The sequence below is a fragment of the Medicago truncatula genome, chromosome 8 (genome assembly GCF_003473485.1).
Source record: "Medicago truncatula cultivar Jemalong A17 chromosome 8, MtrunA17r5.0-ANR, whole genome shotgun sequence".
Lineage (NCBI taxonomy): Eukaryota > Viridiplantae > Streptophyta > Magnoliopsida > Fabales > Fabaceae > Medicago > Medicago truncatula.
The window spans coordinates 41909047-41930750 of NC_053049.1; the positions used below are offsets into that span (position 1 = coordinate 41909047).

At 33.9% G+C, this 21704-nt stretch overlaps 3 protein-coding genes across 3 annotated transcripts; 1 reads left to right on the plus strand and 2 right to left on the minus strand.

Moving 5' to 3' along the window:
* Positions 1-458: 458 nt before the first annotated feature.
* On the minus strand, positions 459-1842 carry LOC25501906 (tubulin-folding cofactor C). The gene has a single exon (XM_013591341.3). It carries the CDS (start codon positions 1730-1732, stop codon positions 680-682), a length of 1053 nt encoding a protein of 350 aa, XP_013446795.1. The 5' UTR covers positions 1733-1842; the 3' UTR covers positions 459-679.
* A 2829-nt stretch (positions 1843-4671) lies between these two features.
* On the minus strand, positions 4672-8058 carry LOC25501907 (50S ribosomal protein L29, chloroplastic). The gene is made up of 2 exons (XM_013591342.3): positions 7638-8058; positions 4672-5088 (listed from the first exon to the last, which is right to left on the minus strand). The coding sequence occupies exons 1-2, from the start codon at positions 7959-7961 to the stop codon at positions 4906-4908; spliced, it is 507 nt and encodes a 168-aa protein (XP_013446796.1). The 5' UTR covers positions 7962-8058; the 3' UTR covers positions 4672-4905.
* A 5972-nt stretch (positions 8059-14030) lies between these two features.
* On the plus strand, positions 14031-20200 carry LOC25501908 (ubiquitin carboxyl-terminal hydrolase 4). The gene is made up of 6 exons (XM_013591343.2): positions 14031-14399; positions 15180-15296; positions 15989-16087; positions 17851-18039; positions 18719-18900; positions 19408-20200. The coding sequence occupies exons 1-6, from the start codon at positions 14283-14285 to the stop codon at positions 19811-19813; spliced, it is 1110 nt and encodes a 369-aa protein (XP_013446797.1). The 5' UTR covers positions 14031-14282; the 3' UTR covers positions 19814-20200.
* Positions 20201-21704: the final 1504 nt, after the last annotated feature.

Genomic DNA, 21704 nt, shown 5'->3' on the forward strand with positions numbered 1-21704 from the left:
AACTTCAATGTCTAGCTCGTATATCAATTTGCCGGATATGGTTCAGTTACCGCTGATATCTCAAATCAAGCAATACGAGAGTGATTGAGCTACAAAGAGGTATTTTAGTTAATAAGCAAAGATCAAGAAAAACCCACTTAGAAAACGAGCTACCTATAAGCTCAAATTAACTCAATATGACAAACAGATTAATAAGTTAGCACACTTGCTGTGTATCTTGAGAAAAGACAACGACAACGGCCAAGTTCTATCCCACTAAATGGGGTCGGCTACATGAATCAAACTACACCATAATGCTCTATAGATACCATATTATGAAAAGACAGTACAAAATATGGTTTATAAACACTTAATTTCATGATCTAAAGATTCATTTGCCAACACTTAAATGAAATACACTTATCAGCAAGAAGTTCTTCACAAAAGCATGCAGACTAACACACTCACTTCATGGAAACTACATACGAAAATACTCATTTCCATTGGAAAAATAAACAACAATGAAACAGAGGCATATCCAAAACCAGTTGTATTTCAAAAATCACATTAATCTCAACATCAAATTCAGACAAAAAGAGCACTCATAGACTGAAGAAGAATCAAATGGCTCTCAGCAATTATAATATTAATGAAATTAAAATGAAAAATCTTGAAAAACACTAAGTTCTACAAATTCAAATCAAATTTCCTCCTTTCTACATTCCGAATTAGATATATCAACAATCTCAGCCCTCTCATTCTCTGGCAAAATCGACCAATTTGGAGACTGCACAGCACGCAACCACCGGAAATCATCCACATTGGCCCAATTTCCCGTCTCCACATCAAGACCAGCACCATGAAGATCTCCTTCAATCCCTCGGTAACTCAAACAATAGGGCGCAAATCTCACACCAATACAATCCTCAACAATAGGCCTGCTCCTAACCCTAAGATAGAAATCACTTCTCTTAGCACCATGAATCCGAATCTGATGCGATGCAATAACAAAAACACAACCCTCAACTTCCTCAATCAAAATTGATCCCGTCACCGGACCAACATAAACCCTACAATTCTTCAATCTATGAACAAAAAGTGCCCTAACACAACCAATTATCCTGACTTCACACGAATCAAGATCCGAAACTGTGAACTCCCCAAACTCAGATTCTTTAAACTCCCCAATCAATACCTCGCCAGTTTTGTTCCTAAACCCTGGAGAATCACGCACAGTAAAACTGGATTGAACCGAATCCAGAACCGGAGTAATACTCTGTTTCGATTCTGCAACAACCTTAGTGGCTTTATTTTTGAAGGAGAATTTCTTTTTAGGGATAAGTTCGGAGCTGAGATTATCGAGGGTGCGTTTGAAATCGGAAACAGTTTTGAGGGAAGAACGAACATCGTAAGAGGGAAGGAAATAGGAGCTTTGAGCGACGAGTTTTTCTAAATCGGAGATTGATTGGGAGATTTTGTCGAAGTGTGATTTGAGATGAGATGGATCAGAGGAGGAAATGAATTGGGATTCGGAGAGATGAGATTCGATGGAGGATTTAAGTTGGGAGAAGCGGGAGAGGAATGAGGAAGTTGATTCGGTGGGTGGTTCGGTGGAGGTGGTAGTTGATTTGGTTGGGTGGCGTTTGGAGAGACGGTCTAGCATTGATAAGTGCTTTTTTTGTAAAGCTGCTTCTGCTTCTGCTTCTTCATTATTCGAACTCGAACTCGTTACTTTCTCCATTTCGTCCTCCATTTTTCTGAGCGCTGGGGTTTTTAAATCGCAACAAGATGCTTTGCTTTTCGTTCACCCGGTTCAAACTTGACAGAGAGAGAACGATCGGGATAAATCCCTTTTATTTTTTCCTTTTTTGTTTAAGTAAAGTATGATATTTTTTTTTTAGGGACCCAAAAAAATTATTTTATCTATTATCCCAAAAAAAAACAAGTATGACACCGTCTTTGAGTCCTCCTTTTTCCGTTAATTTAAAAAAAAAAAAAATCTTCGCCTTGTTATTTTTTTTTTGAAATCTCCCTTTGTTAAAATACGAAAGGGAATATCATTCTTAAATTTGAAGGAACATGTGGTTTTTTTAGTGTAAAAATGAAATCAGGAATGCTGCTTGGGGTTGGGAGTGAACAGTTTAAGGCTTTGTTTGGTTGAAGTGTGAAAGTGAAAGGAAAGAAAGAGAAAAGAAAGATTGTATGAGGAAAGGAGAGTGGAAAGTGAGAGGATTGTTTTGGTTGTTTGGTTTAAGAGAAAGTCGATTAGAAAGTTTGAGGAAAGAATGATTTATTTTTAGTAATTGACATAAACACCCTTTTATTTACACTCCATTAGAAAGAAAGAAAGAAAGAAATATATATATATATATATGGGGCATATCACATGAGAATGATATTTATAGGTGAGAATGATATGAATGAATTACAGCCATTAGATTAAAAGTGAAGGGCTGAGATTAAAAGATAGGTTAAGTGAGTTGTTGTACACAATCTCCAAATTATTGTTCCCACGGGTTCTCCTCTCCCCCCTAAATTTCTTTTCCAGAATCAATCGTTCATCTTCTTCATCTAATTACGACACATATTCATTCATTCCTCTAACACATATTCATTCTATAACCTCCCATCTCTCTAATTATTAAGTTATTTTTTGGAAAAAGATAAGATTAATTAATCTGAAAATTTATTGTTGAATTTGGGGCTCATCTTGTGTCATTCCATTATCATTATCATAGTAATAAATCTGTAATTTTTATTTTAATTGCAATCAATTTTATTGATATGCAATTGAAATTGAAAACAATTTCAATTCAACAGGGGACACAGAGAAATAAGAGAAAAAGAAGAGATGGGAGAAAAAGTAGAAAGGAAAAAGAAAAGTAAAAATGGTGAGCAGTATGCGAAACGACGGCGAAATTGGTGGGGAAAGGGGACGACGGCAACCCCTTGTATGGTGGAAGAAGAATCACCATTGAAGTATGGGTCAAGAAGAGAGATGAAAAGCTTAACCTGGAAAATTACACGTGGATGATGGAAGTGGGGAGAGAAGGATCCCATGTCACATGATCATTTAATTAGTTTTAATCTCAGCCCTTCACTTTTAATCTAATGGATGCAATTCATTTATATCATTCTCACCTATAAATATCATTCTCATGCGATATGCCCCCTATATATATATATATATATATAGAGAGAGAGAGAGAGAGAGAGAGAGAGGGGACATTTCAAATGAGATGACTTTTTAAATGAGAGGATGAGAGGATAAAATAATGGCCAATGGATTAATTAGATGTCTATGATTAAAAGAGAAGTTTAATGAGTCATATGACTCTCTTCTTACCCAAATTCACTTGCTACTCTTTTCTTCTAATGCGCCTTCTCACTCTCCTGACGTGCCTACCTATGCCATCAAACTCACAGAGGAAAAAGGAAACGTAGCTGGTTGGTTTTCCGCCATAGCCATCTTTCCAAAAGCTCCGGACGATGGAACAAGAAAGGAAAAATAAACAATGGAAAACAATTTACAAAAAAAAATCATTGGTTATTAAATTGGAAGCATATATCTTCCCTAAAATATACCCATTTTTATGCAGTTGTTCTTTCCTGTATTGCCGTAAAATTGTTGAAGTTGAAATAGGCATTGGTAAGAGCAAATAAAATCATTTACGCATCTGATCTTTTCTTCATTCTTTTCTTTGTTTTACAAAATGATTTTTTTTAGCTTCCAAACAAATCAAGCTGAAAAGTTAACCTTGAAAAAAAAAAGAATTTAGAATGAGGTTATGAGCTTAACTTGGTAATAAAGGTGAAAAGCCTTTGCAGTTTGAACTCGATTAAAAAATCCATGGTTTTCTAGATGATAATTGATGAGTTTTTTACAATCTGATGGACTTGAAAGAAGAAAAAAAAAGGGGGTCTTTAATTTCAATATCTGGCAAACCTTATGATTTTAATTTCAATTTAAATTTGAAAGATATTAGTGTTTTGTTGATTATACCAAATTGTTGGAAGGAAGTACTGGGAGAGAATTAGGGAGCAGGGAAAAGTTAGGAGAGAGATAGAATACGAACGAGAATGGGTGGGGAAGAAGAAAAAATCAGATACATATAACTCATTAAACTTCTCTTTTAATCACAGCCATCTAACTAATCCATTGGTAGGGGTGTTTTGAACTTTTCAAATACAATGTTGAGTTTCCTTAACCTTTTTGCCCATATTGGTGTGGAAAGATTTTTCCCTCAACTTTCTTTCCTACCCACTATCTTTTGTTAGAAACAAACACACCCTAAGTGTTTGGTGGCTTGACTTGTAAGAAATGTGTTATTCTGAGTCAAACTATCAGTCTACATTCTTCATTATCAAAACTATTGGATGTAGAAATGCAGATTTGTTGATTACCGCAATGGGAACAGTAACTGTTAGAAAAGGCATCAACTTTACTCTATTTCTACTATCCAGTTGGGGGGGTGTTCATACTCCAGGACTTGCATGTAAGCAAGCTGTTTCGACTTTTAATTAGTTCTGGGAATGTGATTCCTTTAGCCTTTCAAACACAAACAGATACATAATAGTAGTACTTGTAAATAACCTGATTCACAAACATCTATGTTTTGTACACCAAAAAATATTAATATGAAATATTTTAAAACAAATTTTTAATGAATTTAAAATTCTTATAAAACAAAATAAAAAATGAATACCTAATTTGAAGGCAGTGAATTGCAATTTTGATAACCATGTCTCTATTCTTACGGTTACAGAATACACGACATAAAAAACCTTATGACAGGAAGAACCATAGGTTACTACAAATAATATATTAATACAACGAGATGACGACATCCACCAAAATATTAAAAACAATGACTAACAACAATTTTAACAATGTAACTCTATAACTTGCATATTTAATACATCAGCTCATGCAGCCTTTTCAGCTTCAGCGGCTTCTGCAGCTGCTTCCTCCTCGCGTAGCTTCACTAAAGATGGAGGTGGTTTTACAACAATGCTTTTCTTCCATTTTTTATCAAGCTTTCTGGACAACCTCTTACCAATACCCTCCTCAATCTCTCTTTCCCGCTTTACAGTAAGCAAGCGAGCAATCTACATCAATAATAACAGTAATTATTCATCCAAAAGAAGGATACCGCTTGTTGGCAAAGCTTTTATAGGATCATCTGAAGTTATTATTATTAGGGTAATATTAAAAGGCTTAATAGCAGTTTTCGCCCCCTAACTTTCACAAATTTACGATTTTGGCCCCCTAAGAAAAAAAACTACAAAACCGCCCCCTAACTTAGGGTGCCACGTCAGCGTAGACCGAGTCAAAATTGGCCTTGGGGGCCAAAACTGCCACAGATGCAAAACTTAGGGGGCGGTTTTGTAGTTTTTTTTCTTAGGGGGCTGAAACTGCTATTAAGCCAATATTAAAACCAAAAAATAAAGGAAAATGTTAAGTTTAAATAGTAAGTTTATGAAAAGTTGTGTATTCAATGCATTGGAAATTGTAATGGTTGACTTTTTTAAAAGAATAATTACTAAATTTGGGATCCTTAAAGAGTGCCCCGGGGAATATTGTTCTCTCCCCTTTTTCTATGGTGTGCATATCTTGCCTTTACCATGGAATCTAAACATTCTAAATCCTAGCTAATGCACTGCTTCTTTGCCTACTGAATCCTTAGTGCCCATTCTCCTCGATTCAATTTTTCTTGGTGGGACATGAACTCTGATAAAATGATGATGGGCCCGTCATGAGCCTCCCACGTTGCCGAAAGTGGAAAAGGAGCGCGGATAGTAAAGCAAACTGAAATAGGACTGTGAACTTCGTCTGTCACTACTGAAGGAGATTAATCTATTATGCTGGATCCTAACAAACAGAGCATGTGGCAATAGGAGAGGGCAATGGGAGATGCAGGAACCAATGGAGACGAACATTAATGTGGGAAGGATAGATGTGTGGAGGAATAGCAAATAACTTGAGCATTTGAGGGGTGATTAATAACAAAGGGCAGAGATGCTTTTCTAAGATATTTTTTTCAGTTTCGGTATATCCTTACACTTGTCTCCTGATATCTGGGTTAGAGTTTTCTTTTGGATTTTTCGATGATCTCGAAAGTCAAATCTACTTCTACCAATTTAAATTTCAGTTCTGATACAGAATATAAGTTGCATGAGTGGAAAAGGTTAATAACGTATATGAAAATAAAAAGGGCCACAGCAATTGAATTTTATTGTGGAGTGAAAATAGACATGATAAAATAAGGTTTTTTTGAGTAAATCGTGATTTTGATTGTTAAAAAAGCAATGTAATGAAGAGGACTGAAACAAAGAATAAAGGCAGAGATATTAATCTGCTGCAGCTTAATTGAATCAAAATTATAATACAACTGAGTGTAAGAATAGGCTGCAACTTGCAAAGACATTCGTTATGTGAGCATAGTCACGTTACATCATGTCCAAACAACTAAAGTAAAAGATATTGTAGGCTAGTTTATGAAGAAAGGTTAAGTATGCTAGACTGCAGTGCATCATGTCCAAAACTTGACCTTTACACTTTTCTTTCTTCTTTGGCAGTTTTATTGTCCTCTGTTTAGGGGTTCTTTGGTTTCCGGTTTTCAGTTCAGTTATTTCCGTTTACATCGGATTAGATTATACTAGATATGAATACCCCAAGCTATGTTAGCTATTAGCACTTGTTAACAAATGGTACTAAGTGGGCTCTCTCTCCTCAAAGATCTAAACTCTATCCGGCGATGGATTTAATCTGTGTGAATCTAAGAAACAAGAGTCCACAAGCCATCATATTGGTTGATTGAAATTGAACAGAAACAAGGAGAATGACTTCTCCTCCAAGCCATCTTACAACGGCCACCACACCACTCCACTTTTTCAGGTATGGTATTTTCGGGACTCTCCATATTTCAGGTACGGTGTTTTCGGGACCAATTGCTCTGTGCCGCAATACATGAGTGACAACTATGATAATTACACGAGCTACGTTGCTCGAACTACAACGAAGTTAACGAAGTTGAAGCCCTTGGCCTTTCCTTTCAATGTTTGTTTCATTGTTGCACGAGATAAAAATCCTGATGCCTTCAAATTTTACCCTAAGTTTGGTATAATGGGCACCAAAAATAATGCAAATGGGATGTAGACATAGGCTTCTTTCCTTTCCTTTCACTCCATTTCCATTCTAACGGAGCAATATTTCATTGTCCCCTTAACAATTTTGATTATTGTGTGTAATATGTAAGTCATAGGCTTGATAATTTCACTATTCCCCACCTTAGTGACTAGTGAGTCTTTGGCTTTGTGTATTTGGTTATTGACGCCCTAAACATAAATCTCTTGCACTGATCCAGGCAATAAGAAGCTAGTTGTTTCTCTAACATAACCATAAAACAATGACAATTCCAACACATTGATAATATTCAATTGAAGTTAAAATGACAAATTTCAATAGATTTTTCCTACTGGCACCCCGTTTATTCCTAATTTCAAAAACTCCCATTTACCTAACACTATTAATGTATTTAGATTGGCTTATAATCAAAAGCAACTCTATCCTAAAAATTTAATTAAGCAAATGTGAACAAAGTATATTAAAATTTCTATAAAATTGAATAAATAATCTAAAGAGTAAGAAAATATACCGTCTTACGCATGCTACGAAAATCACTGGACTTAAACTCATTACGAGCAGATTTCTGAAGACGAAGCATGAACAACTCTCCCTTAAGTTCAACAACCTCTTCATTGATTTGTTCGGTGGTTTTAGTTCTAATTTGCTTCAATTCTTCTTCTCTCTTTGCCATCATCACAACTGAGACCGAAGCGGTGCGTTTCGTCGCTGGGATTGTGCACGTGTTTGGTTGACGTAGACGAATGCCATTGAAGGAGGATTTGAAATGTAATGGTTTTGGAAGAAAAGAAAGTGTTGAAGAAGAAGATGGTGAAGCAACGGAGAGGTTCAACATTGTGTTTCCGCGCTCGTATGTTTTATCTGATGAACAGCAACTGTGTGCAGTATGTGTTGTAGTTGCAGATAAGATCCACACCCTATCTTACTTCATCCTTTATGAGCACAACTCCTCTTTTATTTTATTTTATTTTTTATTCATTTTTTCTTTCTTTATAAATTAGATTCAGAGAATTGGTTTGTATAAAAAAAAAGTTTTTTTAGATACTGGATTGAAAACATTTTTTTTTTTTAATGTTTGGTTAACAGAAATATTGGATTGAAAACATTTACGAATTCAAAGTATTTATGTATAACCAAAGTTACTTAAATAATAATATGTTATAGACGTTTTTTTAGATATAACAACGCTTTTTATAGATATCCAACATTCACTTTCTTTTTTAGAGGAATATACGTAGATTTAATCTTATGGAATGAGTTATATGAATTGTTGGAATCCACATGTATTTCACTAAAAAAAATATAGCGAGTATTAGAAATTTAAGTCAGGTTGATGGTGTTTAATGACCTTTGAGTATGGTACTTCCTCAATTGTTGGTTTCTTCTCCGTCACTCTCGGCCTTCTTTTTCGGGGAACGAAAGCAGTGTATATTTTTTTTTAAAGAAGTTAAACTAGCCCACTCAAATTGACAATGAAGAGAATCAAACATGAGACATTGCGGAGAAACACACTCCAAGAACCCAAACCAACACCACCAGAGCAACTTAAGTGGACTTCGTTGATGTTTCACATACCTGCACTTCATTGATGTTTCACTATTAGAATTTGATTACATCAAATGAGAGTCTTACAAATCATCCTAAGTGAAACAAATGAACATCAGAAAGTTCATTTCCAGCACATACTTTCAATCTGACGGACAAGTACAATTGGTAAAAAGTAAAAGCAAAAACAAAAAGCAAACTCAAGTGCGACTCAATGAGAATTAGACATGCATGGGGTTTGGTACTGCACAAGGATCAGAAAATCCCCTAAAGCATGGGCATGAAGTGACAATTCCACTTTCCTCTCTCCTGCACAAGTTCTAAGGCAGATTTGCAAAGGCTTTTGTTCAACATTATTTTGAATTATGTATGAAGAACGATACTCATGGAAAATCCCTTAAATTCATCTGACATTCATAGGATGAACCCAAAAACACATATGACATTCATCCTTATGAACTTAGGAACAATATCCTGATGAACACAACAATATTCCGAAGAACACAACAACGTTTTTAAGTATTATGATGAACCCAAAAATATTTTGAAGTTCATAATGTTGATCAAGACTTCAAGCAATAGTTGCTAAGTCCGAGGATATGTGGCACAAGACCATTGCACACGCCCTAACAACTACAAGAGGTCAAGAAACTCTGTAAAAAGATAAGAAGACTCTGCATTGAAGCACACAACTTTCAAACATACTTAAACAACTTAATCAAAGTGTTTAAAGTTATCCATAAGTCCTAGCTCAACTGGCAAAATGACGAAATTGTTAGGTCGGATGCCATGACCGGGGTTCGAACCCCGATACCTCCACTTGTGTGTGTGAGTTTATAATGGCTTTGTCATTTCGTCTATCTACAAAAAAAAAAAGTGTTTAAAGCTTCATAGCAAAATTGATTTCACAAATCAACTATAAAGATTCCTAAAATCTCAGAGAGTATGAATCAATCTTATCTTATCTTCTTAAAGATGATATTATTCCTCTCTTCTTCTTCCTATTGTTCAACTCCATTCAAACTTCCAAATCATTTGTAAGAGAAAAATCTCATCTAGCTCTAAGAGTATTAAAGTGTAGGCTGAGTATAAAGTTGTAAAGTCTTGCATGACTTAGCAAAGAAAGTCGTAAGCATGATGAGGCTTAGAGAATACATGTTGTAATTGTTCCAAGGGAACAAGGTTGTACGATGCAGGAGTTAAAAAGTTATCTCAAGCATCATAGTGAAAATCTCAGAAGATTGTGAGGAGTGAATTAGCCCCCATTAGATGAACCAATGTAAATTATGCGTGTCTTTCTTCTCTTTCCTATACCATTTACTTACGGTAAACACAACACACACACACACACAATCATTTACATTTAATATATTGTTTTTACAGTAACACTTTAGAACTTTCTGAAGTCTCTTTTTAACTTAACATTTTCAAGTTTCAACTTAAGAATTACTTTTTAAGTACATGATTTAATTTAAAAAAAAAAGGTCTTACTTCAAGGTGTATTTTGTGAATAGCGAACATACGATCACAAGTTTAAAATCCAATATTTATAATAGAAGATTAATGTTTAAGCCTTTGTACCTCTGCCTGGTCAGCTGTTTTGGAAGGACGACCATGATCCTTTTAGGGACAATTGTTGTCATTTGAGGGCACTCTTTAGAAGTTAGGTCTAACATAAAGTTCTAGGTTTAAGGTTTTGGTTTGTGAAGGATTCGTTATTATGATGAACCAATAATCCCAAGACTTTTTTTTATTTTTATTCTTTCCTTTTAATTAAAAATTCAAACTTTAATCTCAAACTCTCATCTAATCATTATTTAAAGTTAATTGAATTCATAACTCTATGTCGGAACGATACTTTATTTTTACTACTTCGATAGAACTGTGCACTTGCGGTTTTATCCCATTAGTTGTTTGCCTCGGTACCCGTTCTTATGTGCCACTGACCCATCTGGTTGTTTTCCTGCTTCTCATTCTTCCTTGTTATGGGCTGCTTTGGCTATCATTCTCGTGGGTCATTTGCTCTCATGCCACGACCATGCGGTCTCGTTTTGGGAGGATCACTTTGGGACTTAACAATGAATGAGTTTCAATCAATGCTGAAACAGCTCCCCAAACTATTATGTGAGGAACTCAAGTTATGGCTTGTACATGAAGCTGAATGGAAAATCCCTTTGTAGTTGGAATTCGTTCGCGTGTTTTTTTTTTGTTTCTCCGGACATCTGGTTCGTTAAATGTTTTTAAAACAATATCCATTTTAAGTTATTTCTAAGACAATGTTTTTTTTTGTTTCATTTAATTTTATTTTCAAGGTCTTCCTAACCACTGTCTCATGAATATTTATAAAGAAATTCATTAATAGAATTTTTTTTTCAAATATAAGTTGTCCTATTTGTTCAAGTAATAGTTATGTCATTTTTTTTAATAAAAATTTATCTTTATTTAAATTGCTTAACTAATATCCTTGAGAAACACTCTCGACATCCTCTTTATTTTTGAGCTATGTTATTTGTACATTTAAAATTGGACAACCATTAACTTTGCAAGGAGTAGAGCTGTCAAAACGGGCGAGCCCGTTTAGCCCGAATAAATATAGGGCTTCGGCCTAAAATATTGAGCCCGAATTTTAATAGGGCTTTTTAGCCCGGCCCTTAAAAGCCCGGTACCCGTTAGGGCTAGCCCGAATGGGCCGGGGGTAGCCCGTTAGCCCGCATAACAAAAAAAAATTCTATAAATTATATATATATTTCAAATAATTATTTACTTAGTTGATTATCAAAGTATAAAACAAAAGTGAAAATTCAATGAATTAACACAAATATAAATGTAATATAAAATTATATTTATTCATTTCGTTATTTATAGTTTTAAAGATCGAATATATAAATATCTATAACCATAACATATCTAATTTATTTAAAATCATTTTTCTCGTCGTTTTAGTTTACGATGTTTGTACGAAAATGTTTACAATTTACTTTTGTGCTAGACATTATTTAAACATATTAAAAATATTATTTATAAAAAAATTATAGTAGTGTTTTATAATATTTTTTAAAATAAAAAAAATATAATTTTTAATACGGGCCGGCCCGTGTAGGGCCGGGCTCGGGTAGTATATTTCAAGCCCGTTTTATCAATCGGGCTTTTTGGCCCGGTCCGCTAAAGCCCGAAGCCCGCTAGGGTTGGCCCGTTTAGGGCCGGGCCGCCCGTTTTGACAGCTCTAGCAAGGAGTATAGAAATCGAAATCAGATAAAATATTATTAAACATAGCAAATAAATTGTTGGTTGTACAATTTAGTTGTTCAAATATCATTTCTATTTATTTTTAAATCTCTTTTAATTTAATTTTAAAGTATCTTCGTTAGTTTGTGACCCAACATATGTTGAATCATACACAGAGACATCATAGAGGTGTTTAAGTGCTGTAATAAATTATGTTAATGAAAGTTGGTAGTTAGTTGAATTTTTTTTTTAAGGAATTAGTTAGTTGAAATTTTGACGTTAATGTATTAGTCTAGCGTTGGTCTATGTGGACTTTTGTGCTAGTCGAGGTTAGGCATGTTAGGAATTAACAAGAATTTTAATGGAAAATTGAAGATGTGAGTTATTTTTAAACAATTTTTATTTGAAAAAAAATCAATTATTTTGAGACAGTGTGTGAGTGTCAATTTTACAATTTAAGTGCATGTTTCCAACTGTTTTGAATGAAAATATCCATTAATTATGATGGCAAAGCCACAGCCCACAAGGGAGTAACAAATGTCATTTTTTCACAATCTTCTTTGATTTAGACCGATTGCTACGAACCTCTCTCGTTTTCTATCTAAAGCTTCCATTAATTTTTTGGCCTCATCAATTGTTTGGTTTAATCGGAGAACTCAACTTGAGCCACTCCTTTTCACATCCACTCAAAATACGTTTCAAAAGTCTCATGTCGCACTTGCTACCACTAAATAAATGGGGCAGAATATCGAACTATAATTTTGTCCCATTAATTTTGTTTTTGACAAATTGTCCCTTTTAAAATTTAAAAACGTACATCAAAATTATTTTCAAACCACTCTTATCTTTTACAAGGTGTAATTAAGACCATAACATGAATAGTGAAATTACTAAAGTGGAGAGTGTCAGAGGTCCGGAGGAAGAGATTCGTCATCACTCGAGGCTTTGTGGATGCATGATACGATGTTTTCACTGCAATAAGTTAGCGTTAGAAGACTCATTCACAATTATCTCTAACTTTTTTTTTGGCAGATAGAAGAGATGACAAAACCATCATAAACTCACACACACAAAGTGGAGGTATGAGACATTTTTAGTAAGTTCAAACCCCGATCATGACGTCCAACCTAACAATTTTGACATTTTTACGAATTGAGTTAGGACTTATGAGACAAATTATCTCTAACTTCTATTGAAGTAACATGTAACATATACATCGACACTTCTTAAAAAAACCACATATATTGACCAATCAATATTTTTATGCCAATAGTAACTTGTAATATTTTTCATATAAAAAAAAGTCTATAAACAAAATGGTGTTGTTATCGCAAAAGAAATGGAAGAAGACATTGATAATTTAGATTTCGATTAGAATATAAATAGAGTCCATAAAATGATTCAAAATGATATATTCATTAACTTATGCTATTTTTATTTTAGGAATGAACTTATACTGGTATTAAAGTTTTTTTTTTAAGGGATCATACCATTAGAGGATATGACGTGTCATGTTAACCTGACATAATACATTATGCTTTGATCTCACATCAACGCCAACCGATTAGAAAATAATTTGTGCATGAAATTAAAGTCATCTCACAAACTAAATTGTCAAAAATTAAAGATCATCTAAATTTTGAACTCATGATAATATCTAGTATGACGGTTTTGATGTGAGAATAACGTGTAGAAGCTCATATTTGATTAACAGATAAGGTAGTATACTAGTAGTCTCTTATGATAGAAGGTAACAATGTTGATTATGAACTTATTTTCAGACATGTGGGAGTGAAAATCATTTCTGTGCATTATTTTTTTTTTCCAACAACCAACAGAAGTAATTAATTCCCTTAAAAAAAACATATTATTGGATTATTTTAGATCTCCAACTCCTTTAACTCTTTGTTTTATAGTTAATCAACTATCACTTTGCACTCCTAACCATTTTATTGCATTTGTTAGGTATTTTTAAAAAGAAATCATTAAATTATTTAAAAAAAACATTAATAAAAAATTGTTAAATCTTTGGAAAAAAATTAATATAAAATTGTTAGCGAATTGATTTTTTTTTTAAGGGTAACCTAAGTATTATTGTCAAATTTTGATTGCTTCAGAAAAATCGATATTTTTTGTGAGAAAAAAAAAATTATATAGACTCCAATTTCCTTCAACATTTCCTTCTGCAATTACAACTTGCACTCATCTCTCTCTCTCTCTCTCTCTCTCTCTAGCAAAACCCTCGTTTCATTCTTCCGCGATAATATCCACAGAAAAACCCAGAAACCTTCGACGACTCATTCTGTAACAAATTTCATGGTTCGAATCGCTGAGTTGAATCGGAGAGGAATCTGAGTTCATCGTTAATCGATTGACGCACGTGCTGATGGGTGCTGCTGGTTCCAAGCTTGAGAAGGCACTCGGTGACCAATTCCCTGAAGGAGAACGTTACTTTGGTCTTGAGAATTTCGGCAATACTTGTTATTGCAACAGCGTTTTGCAGGTTTTAATCGATTCTTTTTAATCTTCTATTTTCCAATCCGATTCATTCTAAATCGTAGTGAATTTGCTTTCTTTGATTGTTTATTCATGATTCATAGCCATCGTTAATTGTAACCATTGTTTTTTCTTTTTTGAATTTATGTTGACTTGTTCAAACAAATTTTTAAGAGTTTATTTGTTGAATAATCTACAAGGATTTTTGTTATCGACCTATTTGGAATTGATTATTTGAGTTTATCTAATGACATAATTATTTGTGAGACTGTTTGAGAAAATTTATTAAAACAATTTATGATATGTTTGTAAGTTGTTTTCACTTATTTTCATAAGCTCTTCAAGATAACTTCTATAAACAGCTTATATCTTATATGTAAACAGTTTGAATTTAATTTATTTTTTGTTATATAAATAGTTTTAGATAAAAGGGTTGCCAAATAGTGGCCATAGCGGCACTGTAACACTATAGAATAGCCGAATTGAGTCTAATCGCTATGCTCAACCATTCACTATTTAGTACGAAGTGTTGTAAAAATTAAAATAGCGGCTATTGCAGATGTGTTGTAACATAGTAGAATTTGAACAGACCGTATTTTTTATGATTTGCAATTGACAACACTGCACATAACCACTTATATGATAATCACTTAATTAAGTTGTTCTTCCAAACAGGCCTAATTATTATTCTAAGTATTAAATTTGAAAATGGGTTTGTTTGTTATTCTTTTTGTGGAGATTTCTGGGTTGTTCACCATCATGTTACTCATTCTGCTTCCTTCTGCAGGCACTATACTTTTGTGTTCCATTTCGGGAACAACTGCTGGAGTATTATGGAAATAACAAAACCTTAGGGGATGCAGAAGAAAATCTTCTGACTTGCTTAGCTGACTTGTTTTCACAGGTAATTAATTTGTAGTTTGGAAATTTTGTGCATTACATGGGTGACGCCTCTATGCTTTTTCATATTTGATTGACTGAAGCATGATTCAGAGTTTGATAGTTCGTAATTCGTATTGTCTTCACTAATTTCGGATTATGATTCATGCTTTGGACCCTTGTCAAAGATGCTGCTGACTTCTCAGCCTTGCATTCTTCTTCCTCTTCTTTCATTTGGTCTTCAAACAAGTGTTTTTTTTATCTGAATGCCTCGCAGTGGTTTTTGCTATCCTTAGTTTTGGTTTTAAAACCATATTTTCTTTAATAACATATCCTACCAGATTTTCTTATTTTTTATTTCCTTTTTCTGTTATTGTTTGTGTTGAAGGAGAATTTGTCAGGCATGAGATAAACAAGTTGAGAATAAAAGATATGGTTACTGAATAAAAACGTAAATAAGTCTTTTCTAACTGACCATAGAAGCTGCACCATGATTATCTAGCATCTGGAAAGTTTGAAAATTAGTCGTTGCAAATTTTAAAATCAGCGAGATACATAAGACATCCAACAGTAGAGTTTACTTTGTGAGGTTTGTGAACCTGAAACAAATCATTTGTATAAATCCTATCAAGTATCAACTATATCTTGATGTCATTTACATGCTTAGTTATGTCTTTCTTGATCCTGAATTCAACATATTTATTTCTGTTGGTATAGATAAGTTCGCAGAAGAAGAAAACCGGTGTCATTGCTCCCAAACGATTTGTACAGAGGTTGAAAAAACAGAATGAACTCTTTCGTAGCTATATGCATCAGGTATGTACTTTACCTTAAGTGTTAAGAACAAGCTCCTGTACATCGAATTGTTATTCATGAATTCTGTAAAAACTGTTGACAGTGGCATTTAGATTATAAAGTATAAATATAAATAAGACATTAGTTCGGATATGGGTTTGTATGCAGTGTTTGGCTATGTTACTTGTCGCTCCATGATGCAAAGATGCAGTAGGTGTCTCCATGTTTATTTGCATTTCCTTGTTTCGAATTTTCAGCTTTTCTGCACATGAGTCCTAGTTAGAGATGCTATTATCTATATTGGATGTTTCCAGATGGTAATGTTAAGAGCTTGACAACAAGTATTTTAGTTGGTGGATCGTTAGGCAGACCAGGGTTACTTTTTTATTCTGCCAGGTTGGACCAAATTCAAGGCATGCGGTTTTCACCCTCAGAAATATTACAAGCTTTTTTTAATTCACAAAAACATACAAGGTTGTTAGCATGTTATCATTTACTTTATGTTGACAGTCCCACATTTGATGTGATATGGCCCCTGAAAAATTATTTATAAGTGGGAGGCATCTCTCACCTTACAAGCTAGTTTTGTAGGGTGAATTAACACCAATCCAAAAGTTGATATGGTGTCAGAGCCTGTCTAAGATCCGTTGAGCCACCTGTTTTGAATCCACTCAGGTCAATTGGATCAGCCCAAAACATGTTGAAGCTGAAAGCAAATTCTAAGATGAGGCCTTTAAATGCATAAATTAAAAATGCAATAATTTGCAACAAAAAAATTATAAAATATACGTCACTATGTATAAAATTAAAAAAGTCAATCAGATATTTATTTGTGATCCAGTGGTTTAGCTTGCTTGTTTTTCCCAATTGCAAGGGGGTTCCAATCATGAGGGTAGCAATTTTTGGGCATTATTTTTTGTAAAGAAATACGATAATGCAGAAAAGGCTTATCCAAGAATTAAATGTAAGTTCTACCTGCAAAACAAATGCTAACCACTGCGCCATTATAAACATTTGCAATATCATTGGACAGCACAATATATGGAAATCCACCACTTGAACTAAGTATGCCACGGTGGCTTGGGCTGATCCTGCAAGTTACGGTCTAGATGTTCATTCATGGGCGTAAGGAGTGTCTGTTGGCTATGGTAAGAGTCCCACAAGAGTCAGCACAAATTTATAACCTGAAGGGTATTTATAAGTGGGTCCCACCAGAGTCAACGCAAATTTATAACCTGAAAAAGTAGTTATAAGTGGGAGACATTCTTCACCTTACAAGTTGGTTTTGTACGGTTGAGTTAGGTTCGACCAAATTAAGACTTTAGATATGATCTTTATTAACTATTATTATATATCCGGTGGAATCATAATCTTTTCCATGTCACAACTCACAACTCACAACCATCCCTTATCACTTTACATTATTAAGCTTGCTAATAGATTTGGCTGCATATCACTGTTATACAGATGGCGATACCAATTAGTTTTTTTTTTCTTTCCTTTTCATTCTATGATGAAATAATTCTGTAACTGATGTTCACTGTCTGTTTAGCAAAAATGACAACAATTTGTTACTTGCAGATGAGATTGTAGTTTACCATGAATGTTCACTGTAGCATACAAGTTTATTCATCATCATCATCATCATCATCATCATTATTATTATTATCATTATCATTGATTGTCTGTTAATTTTAATGTATCATTGGTTGCACAGTACCTCATATTTTGTCTAGTTTTTAACTAATACAACAATGTTACTGTCGGTCTTCTCTTTTCGGTAGGATGCCCACGAATTCTTGAACTTTTTACTGAATGAACTTGTCGACATTCTGGAGAAAGAGGCTCAGGCTGCAAAGACTGATCCAGAGATACCAACACCTTCTGAAAAGGTTGCAAATGGGTTCAAGAATGGTCATGCTAATGGACCTAAGAAAGAGCCTTTAATTACTTGGGTACACAAAAACTTTCAGGTGACCTGCTTTGCCAAAATTTTTGTCATTTTTTTTTTTGTTGCGACAAATTTGGAGGAAGTATAAATTGTGAACTTTGTAATGGATACAGTTAATTAGAGTTCTCCTTTTAAGTGTGCACGCCGTGATACTGATCAGTTGTGAATATCCATTCATATTTGCTTCTAGTTGTAATATGGAGGAGCGCATTATGCGAGATACTAAAGTACTTGTTTCATTCTTATTGATTTATCTATCATAAGCTAACTTTATTATCACACTTACGAAAATGATAATAATAATCAAAATAATTTGCTTCTGTCAATTTTTATTTATTATTTTTTCTTTTGAGGGTGGACATGTTGAGAGAAGATATATAGATTTTGAAGTAAGGAAAGTAGATCAGATGAAGAGTAGTCAAATCACTAGAGGCAGAGGGAGACCTAGATAAACTATAAGAGAAACTATTAAGATCTAGAGATTAGCGAGTTGGATAGAAATATGGTATATGATAGAGTATTATGGCATCATTTGATCCATGTATTAGAATTTAGACCCCACTTAGAGGGATAAGGCTTGGTTGTTGTATTTTTTTTTCTTTTGCGGGGTGGTGGTTGATGTTATTCTCATTGTGTCGATCACAAAATTTAGATTTATATCTATATTGTGGAATTTCATTGTTGCAAGTTGTTGTGACCAGGGAATACTCACCAATGAGACAAGGTGCTTGCAATGTGAAACTGTGACAGCTAGGGACGAAACATTTTTTGACTTGAGCCTTGATATTGAGCAAAACAGTTCAATTACAAGCTGTTTGAAAAATTTCAGTTCCACTGAGACGTTGAATGCTGAGGACAAATTTTTCTGTGACAAGTGCTGCAGGTATATGCTTTTATATTGTGGCATCAGCTGTTACTTGGTTTCTTGATTGGTTGGGAAAATGTAAACTGTCTGTTGTCAACCATTTTGAATCACGTGCTTGGCTAAATGAGTAAACGATGCTACTGCTTGTTTAACATGGATTTCAATTGATGCATTAGACTTTATCAAAAACCAAATTTTTAGATATCTGTTCAGATCTAGATCATTTAGTAGTTTCCTGTAAAGGTTTTTTACGCCATTGTTTTCTACTTTTAACTGGAGAGGGAAATAAATGTGGTGAATCATATATGTCAAATTGTTTGAATATCATGTATATTTTTGGACATTTTTATCTCCTTTTTGAATATCATGTTCGTTTTTCCATTGATTGGCATTTCATTTGTTTTCTGAACGGGATTTCTTGGTCATGTTAGTTTAGTGTACAAATATATATGCACTCTCTTCCTCTGTTTTTCATTCCCATTTACCAATCTAGTGACCAAGGTGCAAACTTTCTTTTGGTATTAGTTTGCAAGAAGCTCAGAAGAGAATGAAGATAAAGAAACCTCCTCACATTCTGGTTATTCATCTCAAGCGGTTTAAATACATGGAACAGCTGGGCCGCTACAAGAAGTTGTCTTACCGAGTTGTTTTTCCCCTTGAGCTGAAGCTGAGCAATACTGTTGAAGATGCAGATATTGAGTATTCTCTATTTGCGGTAGTTGTTCATGTTGGTAGTGGTCCCAACCATGGGCATTATGTTAGCCTTGTGAAAAGTCATAACCACTGGTTATTTTTTGATGACGAAAATGTTGAGATGATTGATGAGTCTGCCGTGCAGACGTTCTTTGGATCACCACAGGAATATTCAACTAACACCGACCATGGGTATATTTTGTTCTATGAGAGCATTGGGCCCGGTAACAGTAACTAGATGGAGGTGTGCTGCCCGACTTTTAGGTACTCAAATCATTTGGACCTGTTTTTTTTCCATCTAGTTCCTCTATTTATTTTCATGTTATACCATTATTCAACCTGTTGGGAGGGATTGTGAGGGAGCTGTTGCTTCCTTTATAGCAATACAGGTTGTGTTGTGAAATGTATACTTAGGTGGTTGGCATGTACAGTGGATGGTGGTAGCACTGTCCTTTTTCTTCTCTCCTTTCTCACAATAAGAGCAGTATATATATGGTGGAAATTTTGCCGACAATATGTATTCATGGTTGCAATTGTTTTCAACCAACATTAGAAACACAATGAAATGTAAAATGCTCGTTAATTATGCTAACATTAATTTAGTTTCATCAGAGCTCTATAGTTATGTTTTTGTTTGGGGATCAACTGACTTGTATTAAGGACAAAGTATTAAGTACAAACAGACTTTGATTTTGTATACATATCAAAACGCTACCAGAGTCATCTATAAGACATTTTTAAGTTAAGCAATGTGACAACTGCATAATCTGTAAAAAGAGTGGTGCAGAAGTTTATCTCATTGTGAACCCAACCTCAGATCATCACGGCAAATGACCCATGCATTGAAAAAAGGGTTAAATATATATTTTTTAATGAAATTATGTAGAATATTGTAAAACTCTCCTAAAAGTTAGATTTTTTCAACAAATATGAATTTTTAACTGCCAAATATATAAAAATTTCATTCAAAAATTCTGATTTCTTTTTTTGGGAAATTCTTACAATTTTATAAACTTTTTGGCAAAATTTTATTAAAAAATATGAATTCTACATGAGTTTTTTGAAAAAGAGGGACAAAAAATGAAGATGGAAAACTTTGGAGGACGAAAAATTGAAATTTTTTAGAATGATTAAAATGAAAAGTTGGTATATTTATAGGAACCAAAAACATATTTAACCTTTAAAAAATTGTCATCACAATTTGCTCAAAGCATTTTGTACTTGACACATGTTTTTGTGTGAAATGTTAGCAGATGACCTCACTATTTCCTTTAAATTACAAGTGAACGTGAATCAAGGTTGCTGCAAGGATTAAAATAAGACAACCGCATTCAGTTATAAAATGCTAACCCATACATATAATTAACGAAAGTGGGATTCAAGGACGAGAAGCTAACCCATACACATGATGTGAATAATGAGTTACTACGTTTAATTGTTTATGATGTGAATAATGAGTTAATACGTTTAATTGTTTATGATGTGAATAATTTTAAAATACTATTATAAGATTATAAGATAAAAATGTTAATCAATATCAAAATTCTTCCCCTCCTTTATGAACCAAACATATATGTAATAAAAAAAAAATCTATCTGTTGAAACAAATTGACTGTAAAATGTTGAACACTGAATTCAATACATCACAAACACACATCGATATCACTATTATGCTACTAATATGGTGGAGATCATCAAAGATTACATGAAGAATGATTGAAATTTTGTTTTGAAACATACTCTTTGTGAAGGAAATGCTTATACGAATATTCTTGCGATGAAAGCTAACTCCGTAGAATCTTTGATTATGGTTAAAGAATCTTTTCCCAATATGCTAATCTATTAGAACATTTTACATAAAAACAAACCTTGCCAGCCTTGTGTGGATGAGTATGAGAACAGAGAACATCACCCCCTATCATCTCGGCTGGCACTTCTACTTCACCGAACATGCATGATCATTTACAAACTTCCACTTCTTGTCGACTCAATAATTAAGAATCGTCCTGTAAAAGTTTGAAGAAAAAGCAATAGTTCATATATGAACTAATGTCATTCAGGATAACTTTCACATCCCATCCCTTCTATATATATATATATAGAGAGAGAGAGAGAGTAGCAATATTTAC

Excerpts from the sequence above, each read along its gene's own strand:
- LOC25501906 (XM_013591341.3), bottom strand. The coding sequence starts at position 1,732 with ATGGAGGACGAAATGGAGAAAGTAACGAGTTCGAGTTCGAATAATGAA.
- LOC25501907 (XM_013591342.3), bottom strand. The coding sequence starts at position 7,961 with ATGTTGAACCTCTCCGTTGCTTCACCATCTTCTTCTTCAACACTTTCT. Across the intron at positions 5,089-7,637 it reads TTCGTAGCATGCGTAAGACG|ATTGCTCGCTTGCTTACTGT; the intron begins GTATATTTTCTT and ends TTATTGATGTAG.
- LOC25501908 (XM_013591343.2), top strand. The coding sequence starts at position 14,283 with ATGGGTGCTGCTGGTTCCAAGCTTGAGAAGGCACTCGGTGACCAATTC. Across the intron at positions 16,088-17,850 it reads TTCGTAGCTATATGCATCAG|GATGCCCACGAATTCTTGAA; the intron begins GTATGTACTTTA and ends TCTTTTCGGTAG. Across the intron at positions 18,901-19,407 it reads TTCTGTGACAAGTGCTGCAG|TTTGCAAGAAGCTCAGAAGA; the intron begins GTATATGCTTTT and ends TTTTGGTATTAG.